At 30.2% G+C, this 21,974-nt stretch overlaps 1 protein-coding gene across 2 annotated transcripts in view; it reads left to right on the forward strand.

The window, feature by feature from the left end:
- Gpat4 (Glycerol-3-phosphate acyltransferase 4) overlaps positions 1 to 21,974 on the forward strand; it is a 124,574-nt gene that overhangs the window by 82,418 nt on the left and 20,182 nt on the right. For both annotated transcript variants that reach the window (XM_075365964.1, XM_075365965.1), the window contains 7 exons: positions 364 to 633; positions 4,787 to 4,933; positions 11,550 to 11,684; positions 14,769 to 15,002; positions 19,066 to 19,181; positions 21,197 to 21,338; positions 21,705 to 21,913. In XM_075365964.1, the coding sequence (XP_075222079.1) occupies positions 364 to 633; positions 4,787 to 4,933; positions 11,550 to 11,684; positions 14,769 to 15,002; positions 19,066 to 19,181; positions 21,197 to 21,338; positions 21,705 to 21,913 (1,253 nt within the window). The remainder of the gene's footprint in view (positions 1 to 363; positions 634 to 4,786; positions 4,934 to 11,549; positions 11,685 to 14,768; positions 15,003 to 19,065; positions 19,182 to 21,196; positions 21,339 to 21,704; positions 21,914 to 21,974) is intronic.

Raw genomic sequence — 21,974 nt, forward strand, 5'->3', positions numbered from 1 at the left:
GAGAGTTTAAATATCTGTTATGGAGAGAACTGATGATTATCACAATGTAATCGTATTATAATTTTCAATAAGACTTATTCTTATTATAATTCTATTATATTATATTATAAATATTAATTATATTCTATTATAATCATATTATAATTCAATAAGTCATAGGAATCACTTTATAAGACTATTGTTTAATTAGTATTTAATATAATATTTAAAAAAAAGTTGTTTACCTCATTTATCTTTGAGTTCTATCTAACTCTAAATGTTTTGTTTTTTACTATTTACATTATATGAAATGGAATTTTATTTTGATGTTTAATATTTGTTTTTTTTAATGTTTGATTATAAAGTTTTAAATTTTTCTTTCAGTATGGTAGAGAGTCCATTGAAAAGAAGAGACAGTGGGAAAAATTAGAAGGCAATGGTGATAATGAAACAAAAAATATTGTTGAAATTGATAAAAAAGATGAAAACAATTGTGAAAATAATAAATACAGCCAAATTAAAAATGGTGATAAACCGATCAAAAATGGTTTTGCTACCAACGGTGCTTCAGTTATAAGTAGAGATGACTTGATTCTTGTACCTGATCCAGTTCAGAATTATGTTGGTAACAACAATTTGGAACTTACCCCTGAGGTTAGTATGTTATACTGTGCATAATATATTTATATATAAATACCATAGATCATTTTAAATTGGTTAATGATTTTTATAATGTTACATTGTTTTCCAGTCACTATTGTTCCTGGCCGCACCATTATCTTTGTCAGAATACATGGAAGCATGCAAAAAATCTTTCAATAATTGGAGGATAATTCTGAGACAAATTTCTTTTTTTCTTTCAGTTTTGTGTGTGTGCGTGCATGTGCATGTGTCCTTTTCATATATGTTTTCACACATGTGTGTGACACGTATGCGTGTCTTATACATTGAGTATTAGGGCTATAGCCCCTATTGTGTCCTGCTATGTAGTCTATGCACAATCTTTTTTTGCTACAGATTCAAATTATACATTGTCCCTCCTTGTGGTAGGTTAATGAAAAGGTTCTTGTGATTGAAAGGATGTTTATGATGAGAAACCTTGTGATGATACATCCTGACCGTTGTAGGGGAACACACATACCTTGTGGTGATCCCAGTCACTACACCACCCCCTCCATTCCTAGCACTTTACTGAGGTTATCTTTTAGACCCTCTAAACTTGATAAAACAAAACAGTCATCAGTTTGGCTGCTGTCAGGATGCCACCGATGCAAATGTCTCAGCAGACATTTTCATCAGTGTATTTACAAAACCTACCTTTGTATGGCTTCTTCCAACCACGACCTCCTGCCATAACTTACAACCCTCAATTCTTAAATTAACCGATTCATGGAAGTGCAAACCCCACACCTTCCTCCAACACCAAAGCTTTCACACAAAAACTATTCCAATATCTAACTTTATTAACTGTGCACTCAGATCATTACTTGATTGAGTCTTTAAACACTAAAAAACTACCCTCATACCAACAAAACAAAATTGTCGTTGTGATCAACAACGACAATTATATCCTACAATTCAATTTACCCAAAGTCCTCTTGATTTACTTAAAAATCAAGAAACAGATTTACAATTTCAATAAGCCTCTTAACGAAAACACCCTATCTCTCTACTCTAGTCTGCTTTTGGAAGCAAGGTCAATGCTTAAACCCTCCCACACCACAGCTCCATCACAGAGTTCTCCACACATCCATTTCATTCTAATAGCAAATATATCAGCTGTCTGGGGCTTGCAAAAATGTTTATCTATGCGAAGTAATCACCGTGGCAGACCGTGCCATGCTGGTTGCTATTCTAACTATGCATCTATAGCAGCATCAGACCTCTCAGTCATCCTTTGCAGGGCTAAGAATCTAAGGAAGCCAATATCCACTTCCATTCCTTTTATTTTTCCAGTTAACTTGCAGATAAAAACCAGAATTGATACTTCCATGCTCTCTAGCTACTTTGGTATGCTCAGCTTCGTACCTGGGGCAGACATATTTGATTTGCATGGCATTTCTCCCGCCACTACCCCATTCAGTCGCTGTAAAGCATAAGACTGAATGCCTGTACCACAAATGGCTATGAGCCTCAAATCAGTTTAGCGACCAGTGTTCTAACTAGCTCTTAGCACTAAGCTAATTGCGAGAGCAAACTAAGCATAGTGTCACACACCACTTGCTTTGTGTCCCACCGCTCACGTGTCATATATTCTAAAATGGGTAGGCGCACCCCATTTACTACCAAAATATATATTACATTCGTTAAATTAAATTATCACGTCAAGACAGCAATTTGTTGCCATACCTAGGTTGCTGAATGCCAGAAAGTACCTGTCCACCAATATTAAAGCGCCTGGAGCTTTAATTGGCTGATGTCCAGCCATAAATAAGGATAGGGATAGCCTTAAAAGGGGCAGATATATAAGACAAGGCTAACTTCATCAATGAACCTATGCTCCAGACATAAGCCTATAATCAAACCAAATCTGGCTAACCTCTCTCGAAAAGCACTGTGCCCAGAAAGAAACTGTGCAATATACTGATTGGAGGAAATCATTTAACTACCTCATACTGCTCACATCAGGGAAAATAATGACCAAATGGAAACCTTGGTCTATTTCTTTTATGCACCCAAAGGTAAGTTTGCCTACCTTAGTATCATAACGTAATTGTGCTCAGTCACAAGGACACAATGGGCTTAATACCAGAAATAACAAGGACTGCCTTTTGAGATAAAGTCCTACAGGCACCAATTACAGATAATAATAGGAGGAGATGTTAGACTCTCAACACAATATTCCTATAACATTTGTACCTTATTCAATGTGCCCAGATACATACAGCATTGTAGCTTTGCATTCACCCTTATGTAGATCACATATGGTTCTGAAATTAAGCCACCAATCAGGGTGAACTGCTCTCCAAACATCGAAGAAAGCTGAACAAGCTTTTTTGGCAGCATATTGAAAGTGCTCCTTGAATTGAGATACAATACTCCTTGTATCAAGCAGATAATATCAACCTTGTGGTGATTCCAGTCGTCACACTCCCCCTGTTCCTAGTCCTGATGGGCTTTAGTGGAAGTTGTTTTCTGACCCTCTAACTGATTACATCTACAGTCATCAGCCAGGCCTCAGTAGGATGCCATCAATGTAAATGCCTCAGTAGACATTTACATTAGTGAATTTCAACTCGGCCTTTGCCTTCACTGTAGGCTTCTTTCAGGCATCTTTCTCTTCTGTCCTACGTCATTTCCCTCTGAACTAGCTAACAGAGTTCGCAGAAGCATAAACCCCGCACCTAGTTCAATACTTTAATCTAACAATAAGTTACTGTAAATGTCTTGTACATCGGTAATGAATGAGTTTAATTAAGCACTAAAGCATACCACAAAATGTGTTGATCACAACCACAGTAATTTAGACCTAGTTCCCTTAATTTGAGCGCAACTGATCAACTTGAAAGACTCCAATTTCAACTAAACTGACTCTGATCTGGTCTACCAGGGAGTTGAGGATAGACCTCTTGCTCCTCTTTAGCTCCATCACAGTCCCGCATGACATTTACTTTCATCACATTCAATCAGACCGCCCTTGGCAAGAGAGTGCCCACACCTCTTGGCAGCAGGGATATACCTTTCAGTAGTGCAGACACCACCCCACCGACAACGATGCTGTTAGTTTACATACTTAGTTAATTCAATTACTTTGAGTATTGAAAATAACCAATGCTTGCTGCTAATGCACCTACCTCTGGCCAATCAATTGTCCAAGCGGAACCATAACCACCCAGGGTACTACTCTACTCAGATCTCCTCAGCTAATCTGCGCAGTGTGAGAAAAAAAAGGATTTTTTTTTTACCACTCTCTGCCAGTCTTCCAATTGACCCTCAGATCCAGAAAGACATTTACTCTCTCAACTTCCCTAACAACTCTGGTATGTTCAGCCTTGCACTGGGGACAAACAGAGGACATGGTTCAAAAACATGCCAAGAACATACCTGCGCTCACTGTCAAAGCTATATTCATCACCCTATATATAGGAGTTCAGCATCCTCTGTGCCCTTGCCAGAGCAAAAACCATATTGGTCATCCATTAACAGATGATTAGAAGTTAATCTGCTCTTTTCAATTGGCCGGTAAGAAGAACTCACAGTTGGGCCCTTGTTGCCACCTTTGAAGAGCAGTTTTAATTCACCACATTTCCAACTTGCTGGGAAATATCCAGCAATTACATCCTATTAAAAATACTAGTAAGGGGACCAAGAATCACTAGCAATGTGCGAACAAGAAGCTCCACCATGATACATATCCAGGGGCTTTATTCCTAGCCAATCACGCAGGTACAATACAATATAGACTATAGTTACATATAGACTATGCAGAACATCAAACAATGACAGTTAATTTCATCAGCAAAACATTATGTTAGCTCAATCTATCCTAGGAATTTTTGTTTTAATTTATGTCTTACACTTTTATACTGTCTCATTATTGAGTTATCTATTTGCATCTACTGCAATAGCCTTCTGGTATGTTGTGTAATATCTTTGGACACATCTATAAAGCACTAATATTTATAAACACATAGATTTTCCTTCTTACCTTATTGGCCTTACATTATTATCCAAGTTACATGCCTTATAAAGGAGAGGTAACATTGCATTTGGCCATTCAAACTAAATATTTGTTGAATAATCTTAATTATTTTATAAATACCAACATTTTAAATACACATTTTATTTTTTTTTTCCTTTTTTTTAGGGGAAACGTTCTTTGTCTAGAAGGCCATCATTTGAAACTTTAAAAAGGGAGTTTCAGCTAGCTGATTGCTTAGATTTTGTTAAAACTGGTGTTGAAGCTATTATAGAAGATCAAGTAACATCTAGATTTGAAGCAGAACAGTTGAAAGTGAGTTGAAAAAATGTATAAGTAAATAAAAACTAAATTGATAACAATTTGTTTATTATTAATGCTTCTTGTTCTTTGACCATTGTTGTTGTTTAAGTTTAATAATTTTAAACATGATAATCAATCATCATAATAATTTACTACAGCTTGATACAGTGAAATCTTGATTATCTGAGTTTCAGTTATATGAAAGTCTATGGCAACTGATGCTTTACTGTTTTTTTTTTTTATAAATCTGCTTACCAACAAATATTTTTATAAATTTACATCCTAGCACTTTCATAAAATTATTTCCATCTTTAGGGACGTATCAGAACTAATCATACGTATAATAATATTACTTCACATATTAAAAGAATTAAATAATTAAAAAATAAGAATATTTGCATAAATATCACAATTAATCATCAGTTACTAAAATCAAGTCATACATAATGCATCTTGTCAGTGTGGTAGTCACAATTATTATGTTTATTATAAGGAAATCAGTTTGGCCAACATAATTAATAATTATAGTCTAAAATTTGCTTAAATAAAATATCATTTTCAAACTTGGTTTGCTCGTTTATCAGTTTGTTGTTATTTTAGTATGTATGGAATTTTTCTAAAATATTTGTTTTATATATATTAGAGTAATCAAAGATATTAATAAAGTTGGTAGTCATAAGTTGTCATAAGTAATAAGTTGTTATGAATCATAATTATGCAGGATGTGTTTGGCAAAATTAGATTTTATATATAGTTTGTTTATACAATTTATGTGTTCTTTAATTCTGATTGAGAGGGAACAATTTGTCATACCGACGTATTCAAATTGCAGCTTGCACATCCCAAACTGTATACACCCTGTTTGTCTAGATTAAATTTATTATTGTTTTTGAAGATTTCTATTATTTATGCAGTTTATTGTGTTATTAGTTACATAAGTATTTTTAATCCGAATGATTTAAAAATTTTATTGAATTTTCTATAATTTATATTATATTCGATTTTAACATATTTATTTTCGTATAATTATTTTTTAGCTTTATTTATCTTTTTTGTATATTTTATTTTTTATTTTAGTATATAATTTATTTATTAAATTTTCATTATATCCATTAATTGTAGCGATATATTTAATATTAATAATATTATTTAATATATATTTAATATTGTTTAAATTTATGTTATTGTGTTTTAGATATTTTATTGCTCTATAGATAGATTCAAGTATTAAATGTTACTATTTTATGATTCCAAGGATGAAAAGAGTCATGATGAATTATAGTCCTGTTTAATAGGTTTCCTGTATATATTGATATCAAATTTGTTATTGTTGTAATTTTTATATCCAAAAAATTTATACTACTGTTGTTTTCTTGACTTAAGGTAAATTCAATGTTGTTATCTAAAGAATTAATTTTTTCGATTGTTTTGTGATGAAGAAAAGAAAATAATAAAAAAAAATGAATTCTTTAGATAATAACATTGAATTTACCTTAAGTCAAGAAAACAACAATAGTATAAATTTTTTAGATATAAAAATTACAATAATAAATTTGATATTGATATATATAGGAAACATATTAAACATGATACTTATAATTCATCATGACTCTTTTCAAACTGGAAATCATAAAATAGCAACGTTTAATACCTAAATCTATAGAGCAGTAGACTTTTGACTTCCTCTTAACTGGCCTCTGTAGGACTAGGTCCCTTTTTGGATAACAAAAAGGCGGTTAACATAAAACAGGCTTGAATTTTTTTTTTAAGATCTATATGCTATACAATATCTGTCCATGAGTTAAAAAAGGACAACAGTAATAATTATTATTTGCCCAGATAAGAAGTTCCAATTTTCATTTATTCCATCTTCTACAAAATATTGTAGAAAATATTTGAACAAAATAATAATATTATCATATCACATTCACAAATCTATTATTGATTAAAAACAAAACAAAACTGATAGATTATGATTAATTAGTACCTTATTATTATGAACAAACTTAAAATGCATTTATAATAAAACATGAAAAAATACCATTAGAAAATATTTAATATTTTCACAATTGAAATCTCCAGTTCATAAAACCTCTCATTTACTTATGTTTCTCATATTTGATTGTAATTTGAATTACCAATCAAATTTTTTTTTCATATCAAATTATGGTTAAATGCATAACACACCTTTTTTTTTTTTAATGAACATCACACCAGTGGCTGTGACTCTTTCACTATTTGATGTAGAGATGCTGTTTGACATAGCTAACTCTAGCCCTCTCCTCTCTATAGTACTACTTATGTCTTTATTTTCTCATCTTTGATTTCTTTTTCCTCTTTACTTTCATTGATATTGGCCTGAACGATTTCTTCATTAATTAAAGTTTAATTTTTATGCTTATCATCACCTCTTCACAATAATTCATTCTTGAACATCACTTGCATTTGAAACTTATTGGTGTTGGGGAGTTTTCATAAATCATTAAGGTTACATTATCATCTGGCTCAGATTCTTGTGGAATTTTGTTGTCTGCCAAGCGATTATTATCACTTGCATTGATATCTATAACTTTTTCAATGCCAAGCCGTGCTTTTTTCCAGGATTTTATAATTTTTGGAAGCTGTGGTACTTTTTAAAAGTTTGGCTACCATGTATCTTTTATGTTAATAATTTTTAAATATAAAGAATTCCTCTGCCTTTCAATTCCATTTTATACATGATTTCTGAAAGCAGCTTCTTATAGCGTCTTTTTAGCATTCGATGACTCCTTGGTCCATTGGCTAGATGATACTAATCACATATGGTGGAAAAAGAATTTTTATTCTACATTCCTTAAGTCCTTCAGAATGGGTAGGGGCATTAACGCTAAAATGGCCTTAATTGGTATTTTTTAGGTTTTTAAAATGTTCTTTCATTAGAAAGAATTCATTGGTAAACCAATCCTTAAGAATATATTCATCCATTTAGACTTTTGATCTCTGTGACTGGAAGTAATGAAATATTCATATTCTTGAATGCTCACTCAGGTTTCTGAGACTTGCAATAACAATAAGTATAAATTCCAGAGGATTAGAACACAACATAACTGTGATCCTCTCCTTCTTGAATTTAAATCCTGAAGCTGATTATTATGACCAGCGGCAGATGTTTTAACTGGTGAGCTTTAAAAATTCAGTCTGGTTTCATGTACATTGTAAGCTTCTTCTGAGTGTAAGTTTTCTTTCTCAGTTAAATCCTTGAGTTTGCAAACTTACCTGCAACTGAATCAGCAGATATTTTTTCCCCACAGACTGTCAAAAAATAAATACAATGTATTTTTCCAGCAGGTTTGCCAGCTATCGCTTGCAGAAAATTAATGTCTATTTTGAAATTTTTAATGAAACAGCATCACTGCCTTTTTCTTCAAAATTGGCCTGCTTATGGGTGCCCTTTGTTGATTTCTTAATGTACACCATGTAGATTGGACTTGTAATCTTATAGATTGTATGCAGTAATCTTGAATGGATTTTTTTAAGGAATTTCCAATTACAAATATAAGTAAGTTACGAACTAGTATTATTAGTTATTAAAATCTCCTATAATAATATTAATCTTGTTTTTACAAGATTCATCAGACAGCATGGAAGGCAGGAAGCAAATATCCTAAATTAAACAAAGACAAAAGAATGATTGCTGCTGCAGTAGACAGAAATAAGTCATTACTTGGAAGGCAGGCATTTAAGTCAGTTGTGAGTTGAAAAAGAGGTAGATTAAGAGGGAGTTTTCCGTAAACATAAAAATATTATATATATATTAAAATGTAAAGAGCAGATAATAATTAATATTGTCAAATTTGTTATACTTTGAATTGATTAAAAATTAGCACAGAATGGAAATGAATAGAGAAATGCGTCAAACGGCTAATGAATAAAAATGTTGTAAAAGCTGTGTTTACAGTTTGTAGTCTATCTTGTATTATTTTTACTCTAGGTAGCCTGTAAACATAAATTCCTGAAATATGTTTTATATTTCATTGCTGCTACACATTTAAATAAATAAGTATTCTTAACAGTAAAACTATTGTTCAAGTTATCTCTGTCTCTAAGGTTTATACAAGTTAATCAACTATGCAGGTAATGATGGTTTTCATGTTCTGTTTTTTTATTTCACTAAATATTTCATAACATGTGATGTATGTTTTATATAAGCACTAAGAAGAAGAAAATTTGCTTTAATAAACATGGCAGTTTAGTTCATTCTATTAAGGAAAAAAATCTACAGAATGGTTAAAGATAATAAATGGAGGTCTGTTGCAACTTATTTGTGTTTGCTAAGAGGATGACTTAATTAAGTTCAGCATATTGTAACATTGTAGAACGTATTTGAAATGTGTAGTGGATTGTTTCTTCTCTTATTTTGTTCAATTACAAGAATGGACAGCAAAATCACTTCTAAACACTTTCTTTCTTGACCCAGCTGCTTGATTTGGAAGTAAAAAGGCTCCTCCTCCTTACACGTTACTCAGAAATTGTGTTCTAAGTCACCATTACTTACTCTTCCTTTTTGACTTCTCTCAGCCAGATAGATGTTCAGGATGATTGACATGATAAATGAATTTATCATGTCCCAAGAATTTCATCATTTATGAATAAATTTTATTAATATAAATTTATATTCTTACAGTTCTACTATTTTTCATTACTAGTTCAGGATATCTTTAGGATGCAGTACCACAAACCCTCATCAAAAATCCTCTTGATTTTGGCTATTTCTTTCTTCTTTTTGCAGAATTCAATTTCATAGCCATAAGTTGTTCACTTAATCACTAAATATAAACTAAAGATTACTTTAATTTTACATTTATGAAATTTAAATAATAGTAATTGTAGTAGCAGATTTTCATTTTCTTACTCAAGTAAAATTATTAAGAACTTTAAGTTATTATTAAAAAATGGAAAACCCATATTAAAAGTTGGCTTCGTCTTTTTATTGTTATTGGTAGCTCTTATTTCAATATTACTTAACAACATTTTTACATTATGATGTGGAATTAATTTATTATCTTAATTGAAAAGCATTTCTGTTGTCATTGTTAACAATAATAAATCACAGTCTAAGATACTTTCTAGTGGTAAATAACTGGTGGCATACAGTTAATGTACAGCAACCAATTAGATATCTTTTATTTTGTTATTTTTTCTCTCCTCTTGAGTAAATATAGTTTATATTATTCTAAACAAATCTGTTTTTCAAATCATGTTTAAAAATCCTTGTGCATGAGTGTTTGTTGTATTTAATATATTTATACGATTGTGAAATGATTTACTATAATTTCAATGTAAAGACTTTACATGTACTTTTTTTTCTTTCAGACTGGAACTAAAATGTTTAATTATTGATAAATAGTATTTTGTAAGGTGTTTGTATTGGTAGTATATTATGGTTCATTACAGATGTGCAATATAAAACTGAACTACATGCAGACAGTATGTGCCAGTACCATGTATGTTAATATTATTGATCAGAAGGTTACCAACCATAATTAAGCAATTAAACAGTATAAATAATTCCTGAAAAGAATTAATAAAATGCTTTTCTATTAATACTTTTACAGAAGCATTCACTTCATTAATTAGTTATCCACTTAATTAGATATCCATTGCCATTAGTAGCAATGAGTCCATTTCATATGATACCTAATGTATTGTAGAATGTTTTATTGTGTATTAGCACTTGAAAAAGCTTAGGATTGTTAGTAAAACATTATGCAGGCTGTGTGTATTTATATATGTTTAATTTGTATATCGTTGACAGGTAACCTTATGATTTAATAAAAATGTGGGAGTAGATAAATTGCCAATAGAAGTGATAAATGAGATTTAATAATTGATTAAGTGTCTTAATGAAGAAGTATTACAAAAGATGTTGAAATTGTATGCTGTGATCTACAACAATGGGATGTGGCCAAATTTCTCAAACAAAACCATCCTTCCAGTCCCAAAAAGCATGATGGAGTGAAGGATCAAGATTGTGGAACAATTAGTTGAATTTGGCATTTAGTGAAGATACTTTTGTGAATTCTAAACAAAAAACAAGTAAGAAATGGTACAAGATGGAACAAAAAACAAGAGTACAAGATGAATTGCGGAAAGAAGACAGAACGAATGTGACTTTGGCTAATAAGAACTGTAGTGAGAAATATGTAGAAATAGAGTTAGCATATTTTTTATAGATGCAGTAAAGGCATTTTACCGTATCAAGTGGAATTAGCCAGTATTATACCTGAATTAGCAGAAATAAAGAATGTAAAAACTTAGTGATATGATCAATAAAGTTTAACCTTAAATAAATTTTTTTATTAGAGTTAAAAAACAGATGATTTAATGTTTTTAAATGTAAATTAAATTTAAATTTAATAAAATGTAAATTAAATTAATGATTACTTACTGTTAACACTTATCGCATAAATTCTTGGTTTATTATCAGCTCAGTGGTCACCTTTTTAATTTGAAATGTTCCGTGTTGTTTTTGATTATAAATTGTGTTCTTTTTTAGATTTAAATGATGAAATTCTTCTTTTTTTTTTATTGAAAAGCAATTTTGTTTACTATTAATAATAATAATAGATGCTTTTATTTCTTTTTTCAGTCATGGAACTTACTGACAAGAACTAATCATCATTATGAATTTATTAGCTGGCGTTTAACTTTTATATGGATAATCGGTTTCTTTATTCGTTATTTCTTTCTTCTTCCCTTAAGGATATTAATATGTTTCTTTGGTGTAAGTATGTTGCTAAACAAATTATCTAGCATTTCTGTAATAAATTTTTCCAAACAAGGATTCACTCTAGAATATAATTCTAGAATATAAGTCATTTAAAACATTTTAAAACTTTACAAAATGTTCTGTAATACTTTTAATATAAGTCATTTTTATATATTTTATGTAAACAGAATGATATCAAAAAGTACACATCTTGTATACAATATAATACCAGATTTTTTTTAATACTATTTATTCTCCTCAAAATCCCCATTTTTGTGTCTACAAAATGAATCAGTTCATGGTTATTAAAAAAATATGTGATGATTTTTCATAAAAAAATTCCAAAAGATTGGATTACAGCTTGATAAATACTGATCTAGTACAATTTCTTTTGAACTAAATAGCAGTCAGTAGTGGGAGAACACAGCAGTGTTATTTGGGAAGTAGAATTACTAAAGATGGACGAAGCAGGAGCGATATAAAATGCCGAATAGCACAAGCGAAACGAGCCTTCAGTAAGAAATATAATTTGTTTACATCAAAAATTAATTTAAATGTCAGGAAAAGATTTTTGAAAGTGTATGTTTGGAGTGTCGCTTTATATGGAAGTGAAACTTGGACAATCGGAATATCTGAGAAGAAAAGATTAGAAGCTTTTGAAATGTGGTGCTATAGGAGAATGTTAAAAATCAGATGGGTGGATAAAGTGACAAATGAAGAGGTATTGCGACAAATAGATGAAGAAAGAAGCATTTGGAAAAATATAGTTAAAAGAAGAGACAGACTTATAGGCCACATACTAAGGCATCCTGGAATAGTCGCTTTAATATTAGAAGGACAGGTAGAAGGAAAAAATTGTGTAGGCAGGCCACGTTTGGAATATGTAAAACAAATTGTTAGGGATGTAGGATGTAGAGGGTATACTGAAATGAAACGACTAGCACTTGAAAGGGAATATTGGAGAGCTGCATCAAACCAGTCAAATGACTGAAGACAAAAAAAAAAGTGGGATTCACCATTGATCCCATCTTCACACAATGATTTCTTTCCTATTTACAGTATGATTTCTTGAACCCAACTTTCTGGTATTAGATGTCATGTGAATTAGTGTTGCCATTGGTTATCATGTAAATGCAGAATATTCATGGGGCCAGTGTAGTAGCTGATTCAATATGATTGTGTAAAAATTGTAAATTTATTCCCTTTTTAGTAATTAAACAGGTAGTTTTAAATGAAAATTACATACAAGTTGAAGGGTTTAATCAATATTAAATATTAAATATTATTAAATATTAAGTATCAATATTAATTTTTATTAAATCATTATTCTTTACAGAAATTCCAGAATTACTCTCAGTTTTATGAAAGAAATGGGTTTATTTAACCAGTGTTTGTAGATGGGTTTCAGTATGTTGATTGAGATGCCTTTCATGATTTTGCAGCTTGTTCCATAAATTATCAGTTTTCTCAAATTATGAAAACTGTACTTAAACAAATAGACAACTAAAAAGATTTTGTTTTATAAAATTAAAATTTATTTATTAAAATAAGTAAATTTATTTTAATTTTCATTATGCCTGTTACAAAATCCATAAGGTAACAATTAAAAAAAGAGAGAAAAAAAAATATAAATATTTTTTGATTGTAATAGCAAACTTTAAATAAATTATTTATTTTAATTTATCAAATTTTGTAACTCAAAATTTGTTTATTAGGTTAATAAAATTCCATTCAAATAAAATGTTAACCAGTAAACATAATTTAGTATAGTGTTTTCTTCTGATTATTATAAATACTATATAATATAATGAATAGAAGAAGAAAAATGGGTGCACTCTGAGAAAATGAAGGAATAAAGGAAAAGAAGTTAAAAAGAAATGATATTGGTGGTCCTTAAGTCTCTTTGAAATAAGAAGTAGATTATCTGCATTAGTGTAAATGTAAGAAAGAAAATTTTTTTTTAAAATGACGGTGACATATCATTGAAAATTTGATTTATTCCAATCTCATCTCGATTATGAAACTGGAACTGGAACACTCGACTGATGTTGCTGATGTGATTGTAAATATACAAATAAGTTACTTGAACCAATTGAAAATCTTTTAATGGAGTTATTCCAAAATGGAGCCAAGTTGGAAGCTGCCATTTTGAATTTAAAGTAGGGTCTCCTCCTACTACCCTGCAAAAGGGCCCCAATGAACTCCATTAAAAAGCTGACCACCTGCCTTTGTTAGTAAAACTTGATCCTGAATAAAACACAGCAGACTGACTGACAATTTTGGCTGATGTATGTAAAATGTGGTCTGACAATTGGTGATGTTTGACTATGTGACCTCCAGTATTGTACAATTGCAAAGGTGGTTACTGATACAAGCAAGGAAAATATTTTTTGGGGTACTTATGTATTAACGCCACTGCAGCTACAGCTTTATTTAAAAACAAAGTAGTCAATCGGATTTCGGTGGAAAATGAACAGTCTGTTTATTAATTTTAATAAATGATTATTTATATTTATTTATTATATAAATATAATTTAACCAAACTTAACCTACGCTCACTTCGCTCACTAACCTTGACTAATTAACACCGTAATTTTTTGAGTATTATTTAATAAATTCAGTAATTATTGCAATTATTTATTATTTAAATAATCAAAACACTCCTGTTAATTAGTCAATGTTAGGGAGCGAAGCGAGTGTAGGTTAAGTTTGGTTAAATTATATTTATAAAATAAATAAATATATTTATTAAAATTAATAAAGAGACTGTTTTGAATCTATGCTATATCGGCCCATTTTCCACCAAAATCCGATTGACTACTTTGAAATAAAGCTGTAGCTGCGGTGACGTTAATACGTAAGTACCTTTTTTGGTTTTGAGGAAATCACTTAAAATTACAGTTTGGACACTTCTAAAATTTTAACTCATTCATAGTTTCCATTGGTTTTTGGTTTTCCTTTTTTTCTCAAATAATATTTGTGGGTGTGATGTTTTTGTATGTATTATCAAATGAATTTAAATTTAGCTTTATATATCCTGATATCTGTTGAATTTATTAAACTGATTGTTTTATTAATTAATTTTTTAATTTTTTTTAGGTTATGTGGTTAACATTTTGTACAGCAATTGTTGGATACATTCCAGAAAGCCCATTAAAAAGGTGGTTCAATGCTCGAGTCACTGTTATGTGTTCACGTGTACTTTCTTCAGCTTTATCAGCTGTTATTAATTACCATAATTTAGAAAATAGACCTAAACAAGGAATATGTGTTGCAAACCATACTTCACCAATTGATGTCAATATACTTATGTGTGATAATTCTTATGCTTTGGTAAAATATATTTTTTGGTTTTATTATACTGTAGTGAAGTATATAAGTAGACCAGTTTTAATAAAAATTAAATTATAAATGTAATAGAAATATTACATTCAATATTAATATAATTTATATTAATAATAGAAATTAATTCTATATTATAAATACTGAGTTATAAATGTATTGAAATGTTAAATAGTAATTGCAAATTATTGCTGTTGAAGAAAAAGGGTACGTACCTATCAAACAATTTATTAATCATAATAAAATTGTTAGATCAATGAAGGAGATTCATGAAAATATGAAAAGTCAAATTATTTTGGTCATTTTGATACACACACACACACACACACACACACACACACATAAATATTTTTTAAATGGTGATGCTTTTCATCAGTCACAGAAACCAGTTGATCAGTGTAAGGTTTCTCCTTGAAATTCGTTTTTTAAACTTTTGATGCAAAATTTTATTGCCCACTTACTCGTGTAATATTTTGATCAGTTTTATCATCATAATTGACTTTTAGATGACGTTGAATATCACCATAATTTACATAAAATTTAAGGTCCCGCTACAAGCTACTTCTACTTATCTCCTCTACCCCACTCCTATAACTCGGCATGCAGAATACTTGCTATTAGTAGCGACAAAAGTAAAATCTCAAAATGACAAAATATAGTATGAAGTAACAGATGTATAAAATATAGTATGAATTAATGTTTTAATTAATTAAATTAATTTTGCGTTTGTTATAGTACAAACTTAATGTCTCTGTAGTATTCGTAATTTTTTTTAGAATAAATTTAATAATGATTACTTTTACTCACGTTTCTTTAACACTTTATTTATTTATGTATTTTTATACAGTTTAATATTTTTATTCTGTAGTTTTGTAGACCTACAAAGTTCAAAATAATATTTGTTATTGGTGCGTATGTGCTATTTACAAATAATTTTCTTAAATAACTACACCATGTCAAAGAGAATCATAGCATTATAGTCTTTAATAAATAAACAACTTGTTTCATATACTTTTGTATTATGTCATTATTACTGCTTACTTATAGTATAACCTTAGTTTAACATACTTGAAAAAAACATATACTTAGAAAATAATTCTATTTATAATAACAAATTACCAGAACATATTTTGATACTATAATAGTGACATCATAATTAGATATGGCTGCTGGTGTGAGGAGAAGTTGCTGAGTGATGTTAAGAGCAGTGAAGGGGATGCCATGGTGTACTACAGACGATTTTAGATCAAATTTAAACGGTAAATTTGCTATTCTATGCAAAAAGCAGTTCTGAGTTGGATGGCAGAGTGGGGGGGAGTTAATGTTCGGTGTGATAGAGAGGAGGGGGAACCAGCTTGGTTAGCTCCTCTGCTCCGTACAGCCATGAGTGAGCAAAAGGTTCTGTCATCTGTTGCTCAGCGTATAATCATAAAGTTTTTAACTAATGATTGTGTTAAACCTGTGAAAATTTTAATTTGTTTAAAGGTACAGTTTGGGCATACTACTGTCCCAGAACTGAGTGTATACATGGGCCAGACAATTTAAGGATGGGTGAGAAAGTGTAGAAAATGAAAGTCATGATCGACCCCGAAGGTTAAGTCTCACAGCACAAGTAGTGAGTACATCCATGCCGTTCAAGAGCTTTTTGAAGATGATCGCCAGTTCACTGTTGAAGAAATTGCATCAGAAATGGGTATCAGCTATGGGAGTGTTCAATCCATTATCACTAATTTTCTTGGCTTTAGAAAAATTAGTGCTTGACGGGTTCCAAGGTTATTGACAAAAAATCAAAAACAGGTCAGGTTGGAGATTTGTGATCAACTTCTGAATTAATTTTGGCAAAAAGGGATGATTTTTTAAGATACATCGTTACATGTGATGAGATGTGTGTCCATCATTACCCTCTGGAGTCAAAAATGGCGAGTAAGGAGTGGCAAAGGAAGAGTGAGGGCTGCCCAGTCAAGGCCAAAACCTGTTGTCAGCTGGAAAAGTTCTTGCAGTTTTTTGACTCAGTGGATGTTTTACTCATTGATTTTCTCCACAATTGACAAACAGTGAATGCGGCTTACTATTGTCAGCTGCTACATTCAACAAAAGCCACCTACTGAAACAAAAGACGCGGTATACCCATCAATGAGATGGCCTTCCCCTTCATAATGCCAGGCTGTACATTGGAATTTTGACAAGAGATAAATTGAAAAAATGCACTGGGAGACCCTTGACCACCTTCTCTACAGTTCAGATTTGTCCCCCTGTGATTATTATTTTTTTTTTGCGCCCTTAAAAGAATCTCTTGGAGGGGAGTGATTTGAAATTCAATGAAGACATTGGGGAGCGTGTTCACAATTGGTTGACAACACGTCCTCAAACGTTTAATGAACTAGGAATATTCAAGCTTCCAAATCATTAGCAAAAGTGTGTAAATCGTCCAGGAGGCTATATAGAAAAATGATGAAGGTTTGAATTGTGTTTATTATTAATCAATGAATTTTTTAAAAACTACTGTTTATATTTGATTCATCCTTGTATTACATACTCTATAGCATTCACTTTTTCTGCTGCTAAAAATTCAGATTTTCTTTTGCCTGCTATTTTAGTCGTGTTCATGTAATAGATGTAGTAGACTCCATAATGAAAGCAGATGAGAAGATATGGGCAACAAGTTTTGGAATTTTAATAGTAGAAGAATGAAATTACTAGATGGCAGCATCTGTTGCTTTATGTGATGTTTTATTTTATTAATGCACATTTAAAATGTGCTTTTTTATTTTAAGTCACTGGTACTGTAAAGAAGTGAAAGTCAAAGAATATTTTTCCTTTTATCATCATATTTACAATTTAGAAGGCTGGAAAAGAGTAAAATAATTGTGCGAATAGATTTTGTTGTTTATTATATTATTGTTGTTAAAAAAAGCCAAGAATCATTAGATTTCTGTACTTTACAGTTTTCTGCTAACAATATTATTTTTCTTCATTCTCATGAAAAAAAAATCTTAGCAGAGTTTCACTGCCATTAAACAAGGACTTTCAAGTAAAAGATTACAAATTTCTGAAAATCAAAATCATGAATAATGATAATTGGAATTGATGGATTAATACAATCAAAATGTTAATAGTTAATTGAATTTTGTAAAACAGAAACAGAAGACTGGCTGAAGGGGTAGAAAAGTATGGTAATTGTTTATCTTTCTTAATTTGTGATTTATATTTGTACCTGTGAATATAAATTATGTAATTGCTACATGGTAATTGTTATCTTTGTTACATGTTATGTTTAATTCTGTCGGATGTTGGTTACATTACACGTTTTTTATTTATGGATGAATTCTTTATTACAATAAATAGTGTAATATAACCAACATCCAATAGGATTAAACATAACATGTAACAAAGAGAGCAATTGCCATGTAAGCTACAGCTATAACATCAACTGTAATTTTTTATAGTAATTATAAAAATACAGCTATTATAATATAAAGTGAAAATTAAACATAAAATGTGAGAAAAAATTGGCATCTGTAGCAAAAAATTTCTGTTTTGTCATATATGGGCAGTGATCTTAATGTATGTTTACAGGATGTACGGTCAATGTGGGTAGGGTTATAATTCAGTGTTTGATGACGTGAATCAGTTGATGTAGTGGAACTTGAAATTGAAGGTTAAAGCCCATATACTGCCGTAGTATATGGCAGTAGTTACAAAGGATAAAGTAAAGATTTATAAAAGCATATTAGTTAGTACAGGGAGTATATGTAAAGTTGTATTAAACAAAGTTTAAAATGCAGATTCTGGTGGGAGACTGCCTTTGAATTGCTCAGGGATCCCTTTTCCTGTATGGTGGTTGTACAATAAGTTTAATGGCTGAAGCCTGCTGGGTTAACCTGGGTCTCTTAATTCCTAAAAAAAAGGACGATACAAAAAATCCGCAAAAAGATTATTTGCTCTATTCTGAAGGAAATTAATTTAATCTTAAATAAAATAAAGTGAAAAAATAAATAAATTTGATAACTAAAAAAAATCTTACCATTAATTTTTTTATACTATTTTTTTCTAGGTTGGACAAAGACATGGTGGTTTTCTTGGTCTTTGTCAAAGAGCTTTAGCAAGAGCTTCACCTCATATTTGGTTTGAAAGATCAGAAGTTAAGGATAGAGAAGCTGTTGCACATCGGTCAGTGGTCTTTAATTATCAAAGTATTTTTTTTTAATTTTATTTTAATGGTCTCTGAAGTTAACTTATTTTTACACAATTACTCTATTTATTTATTCTAAATAACTATTTCATTATGTGAAAAATATTTATGTTTAAAGAATTGTTAGGAAGTATTACTTGTTTGTATTTACTGGTATTTTTAATTTTAATTTCATAATATTTTTAATTTTTGTTTACTTAAGTGAATTATTGGGATTACCTAAATGCTAGTGGCAGTAGTATATGCTAGCACTTTCTATCCTTGATTTGGACTACTTTAATCATTGGAGACAACTGTTGGGTGCATCTTGTATGTGGAGCTGATTCTAATATTGGAAATTAGTGTAGATGTGTAAATGAAGAAATTTACATTAGGAATTTAGCAGATTTCATATAACATTTTTCAAAATTGTTCAATCTTTTATTACTATTCACTTTAAAAATTTTCAAATTTTTTTCCACACTTGTATATTACATTCTGTAAGATATTCTGCTGTTAATTTCTTTCAAGCTTTTATTTTTTGCATGAGGTCTTCAGATAGTTTCTGCATATAGATTGCTGTCAACAATTTACAGCACTATATTAGCCATGACTCATAAACTCTTTTGTGTCACTTAGGACAATCAACTCATTACTCAATCACGCTGCCTGAAGTATTACTTTGTCTGTAACCTGTATTTTTTGATTTTTTACAAGGCTGACATTAACCTAAAGGCTAACATAACAAGATAAAATTTATTATCTAACTTAGTGTCATTTTTTCAGCAGGCATCATATGATCAAATAAGCAAATAATGATGATCAATATTTAAACTGTGAATAATGGTTTGTAAGGTACTAGGAGTCAGTTGATGATAAGCATTGTATAAATATGTTTGTTGACATTAGCCGGTAATAATTTGTGTTTAAAACCATCAAATGTGCATTTCAATTAATAATTGGATTAGAAAAGTGGAGCTGAAGTATTTCCATTAAGTATATTGTAACTAGTGATGAAAATGGGTTAACAGGTATGATTTTAAAACCAAATTTCAACCATTACAGTCAATTGACAGATCTTCAGGAAGTTAAAAGGTTGAAGGTTTAAATTTCAGAAATATGCTGATATTTTTTTCAGTATTCAAGGGATTGCCATCACTAGTGTTCAGCCAAAGGGATCAACTGTTAATTAATGGTATCAGCTTCTAGTGACGTGACACTGTCATATCAGTGAGAAGAAAACAGTTTGAACTGTTGAAAAACAAGTATCAAAAAAGCTGTTTTTTTCTCATCCTGTGTATTTTCCAGACCTTTTTATTTTAATTTTTTTTTTATTTTCAAAGTTAAGATCCTCATCAAAAGAAAGACACTTTGTAAATTATAAAGGAAATAAATCAAAAAATTCATTCCTGAAAATTTTTTCAGGAGCTATTCAATGCTGAAAAAATCAGAAATCAGAAATCAGAAATCAGTGCTGAAAAAAAAATCAGTGCTGAAGCACTGATTTTTTTTGGGGGTGTCTGCAATTGAAATAGAGGTAGTACATCAGCAACGGGAAAAGTATTTAAGTTCAGTAAGTTATTGAAAACTTCAACAAAATAAGCTTTTAACTTATTAAATATAGAACTAATTCTCTGACTACTGAAATTTTGTATGAAAAGTAGATTTTTTTTCTTATAAATTGTTTGTAAATTTATTATATGAATTGATGATAAAATGAAGTATTGCAGCCATGAGGCACGGTAAGGGGTTACTTTTATCAAGTTTACATAATTTTCAAATGTTTTAGTTTATTAGGAATAACTATTTAAATAATTAACTTTTCTAAAAAGAAAATTTGTGGTTTTTTTTTAAATATATTTTCTAGCATCAGAACAAATTTATTACAAGTTCTTAGTAATTACTCTTACTACAGAAAAATTTTTTATCATGATCATTTCCAATGGTACTGCAATTATTGAGTAATGGTTTGAGTTTGATTTTTTTTTCATGTTCAACATCATTTATGTTTCAGACTAAAACAGCATGTGAGTGATCCAAACAATCCCCCTATACTTATATTTCCTGAAGGTACATGTATTAATAATACATCTGTAATGCAGTTTAAGAAAGGAAGTTTTGAGGTGAATGGTGTCATTTATCCAGTAGCAATTAAGGTGATTGTTGTTATTATATTTAATATTTATTCATTTCATCAATCTGTGTTTGGGAATGTTTAACATTAATATTTTGAATAAAAATAATTGATTTGAAACAGAAATAGAAAAGGTTTTTAATGTGAAATTAAAATTTTTACAGTGTTGTTAGTTTTCTGTTATAGATCATAAATATTGTATGAAGATATTTACTGTTGTCAAGGAAAGAATTGATTCTATAATATCCGGCTTTAAAAATCTTTATGGTTTTCTTATTTAGTGATAGAATATAAATGAATTAGTCAAATCCACTAACACTTTGCATTTGTATATACAAATTCACATTTTATATATTAATTTATACATTGCTTCCATTTTTTGTTTCAGTATGATCCAAGGTTTGGTGATGCATTTTGGAATAGTAGCAGATATTCAATGATGCATTATTTATTTATGATGATGTCTAGTTGGGCAATAGTTTGTGATGTTTGGTATTTACCTCCTATGTACCAAGAGCCTGGTGAATCATCAATAGACTTTGCAAATAGAGTCAAAAGAGTAATAGCAAAACAAGGTGGTCTGGTGGATCTCATGTGGTCAGTAAAAATTGATTTTGTTGCAAATTTGATCTGTTATTGTTATAAAGTTATGGCATTA

The sequence above is a fragment of the Lycorma delicatula genome, chromosome 5 (genome assembly GCF_047948215.1).
Source record: "Lycorma delicatula isolate Av1 chromosome 5, ASM4794821v1, whole genome shotgun sequence".
NCBI classification, from domain to species: Eukaryota; Metazoa; Arthropoda; class Insecta; order Hemiptera; family Fulgoridae; genus Lycorma; species Lycorma delicatula.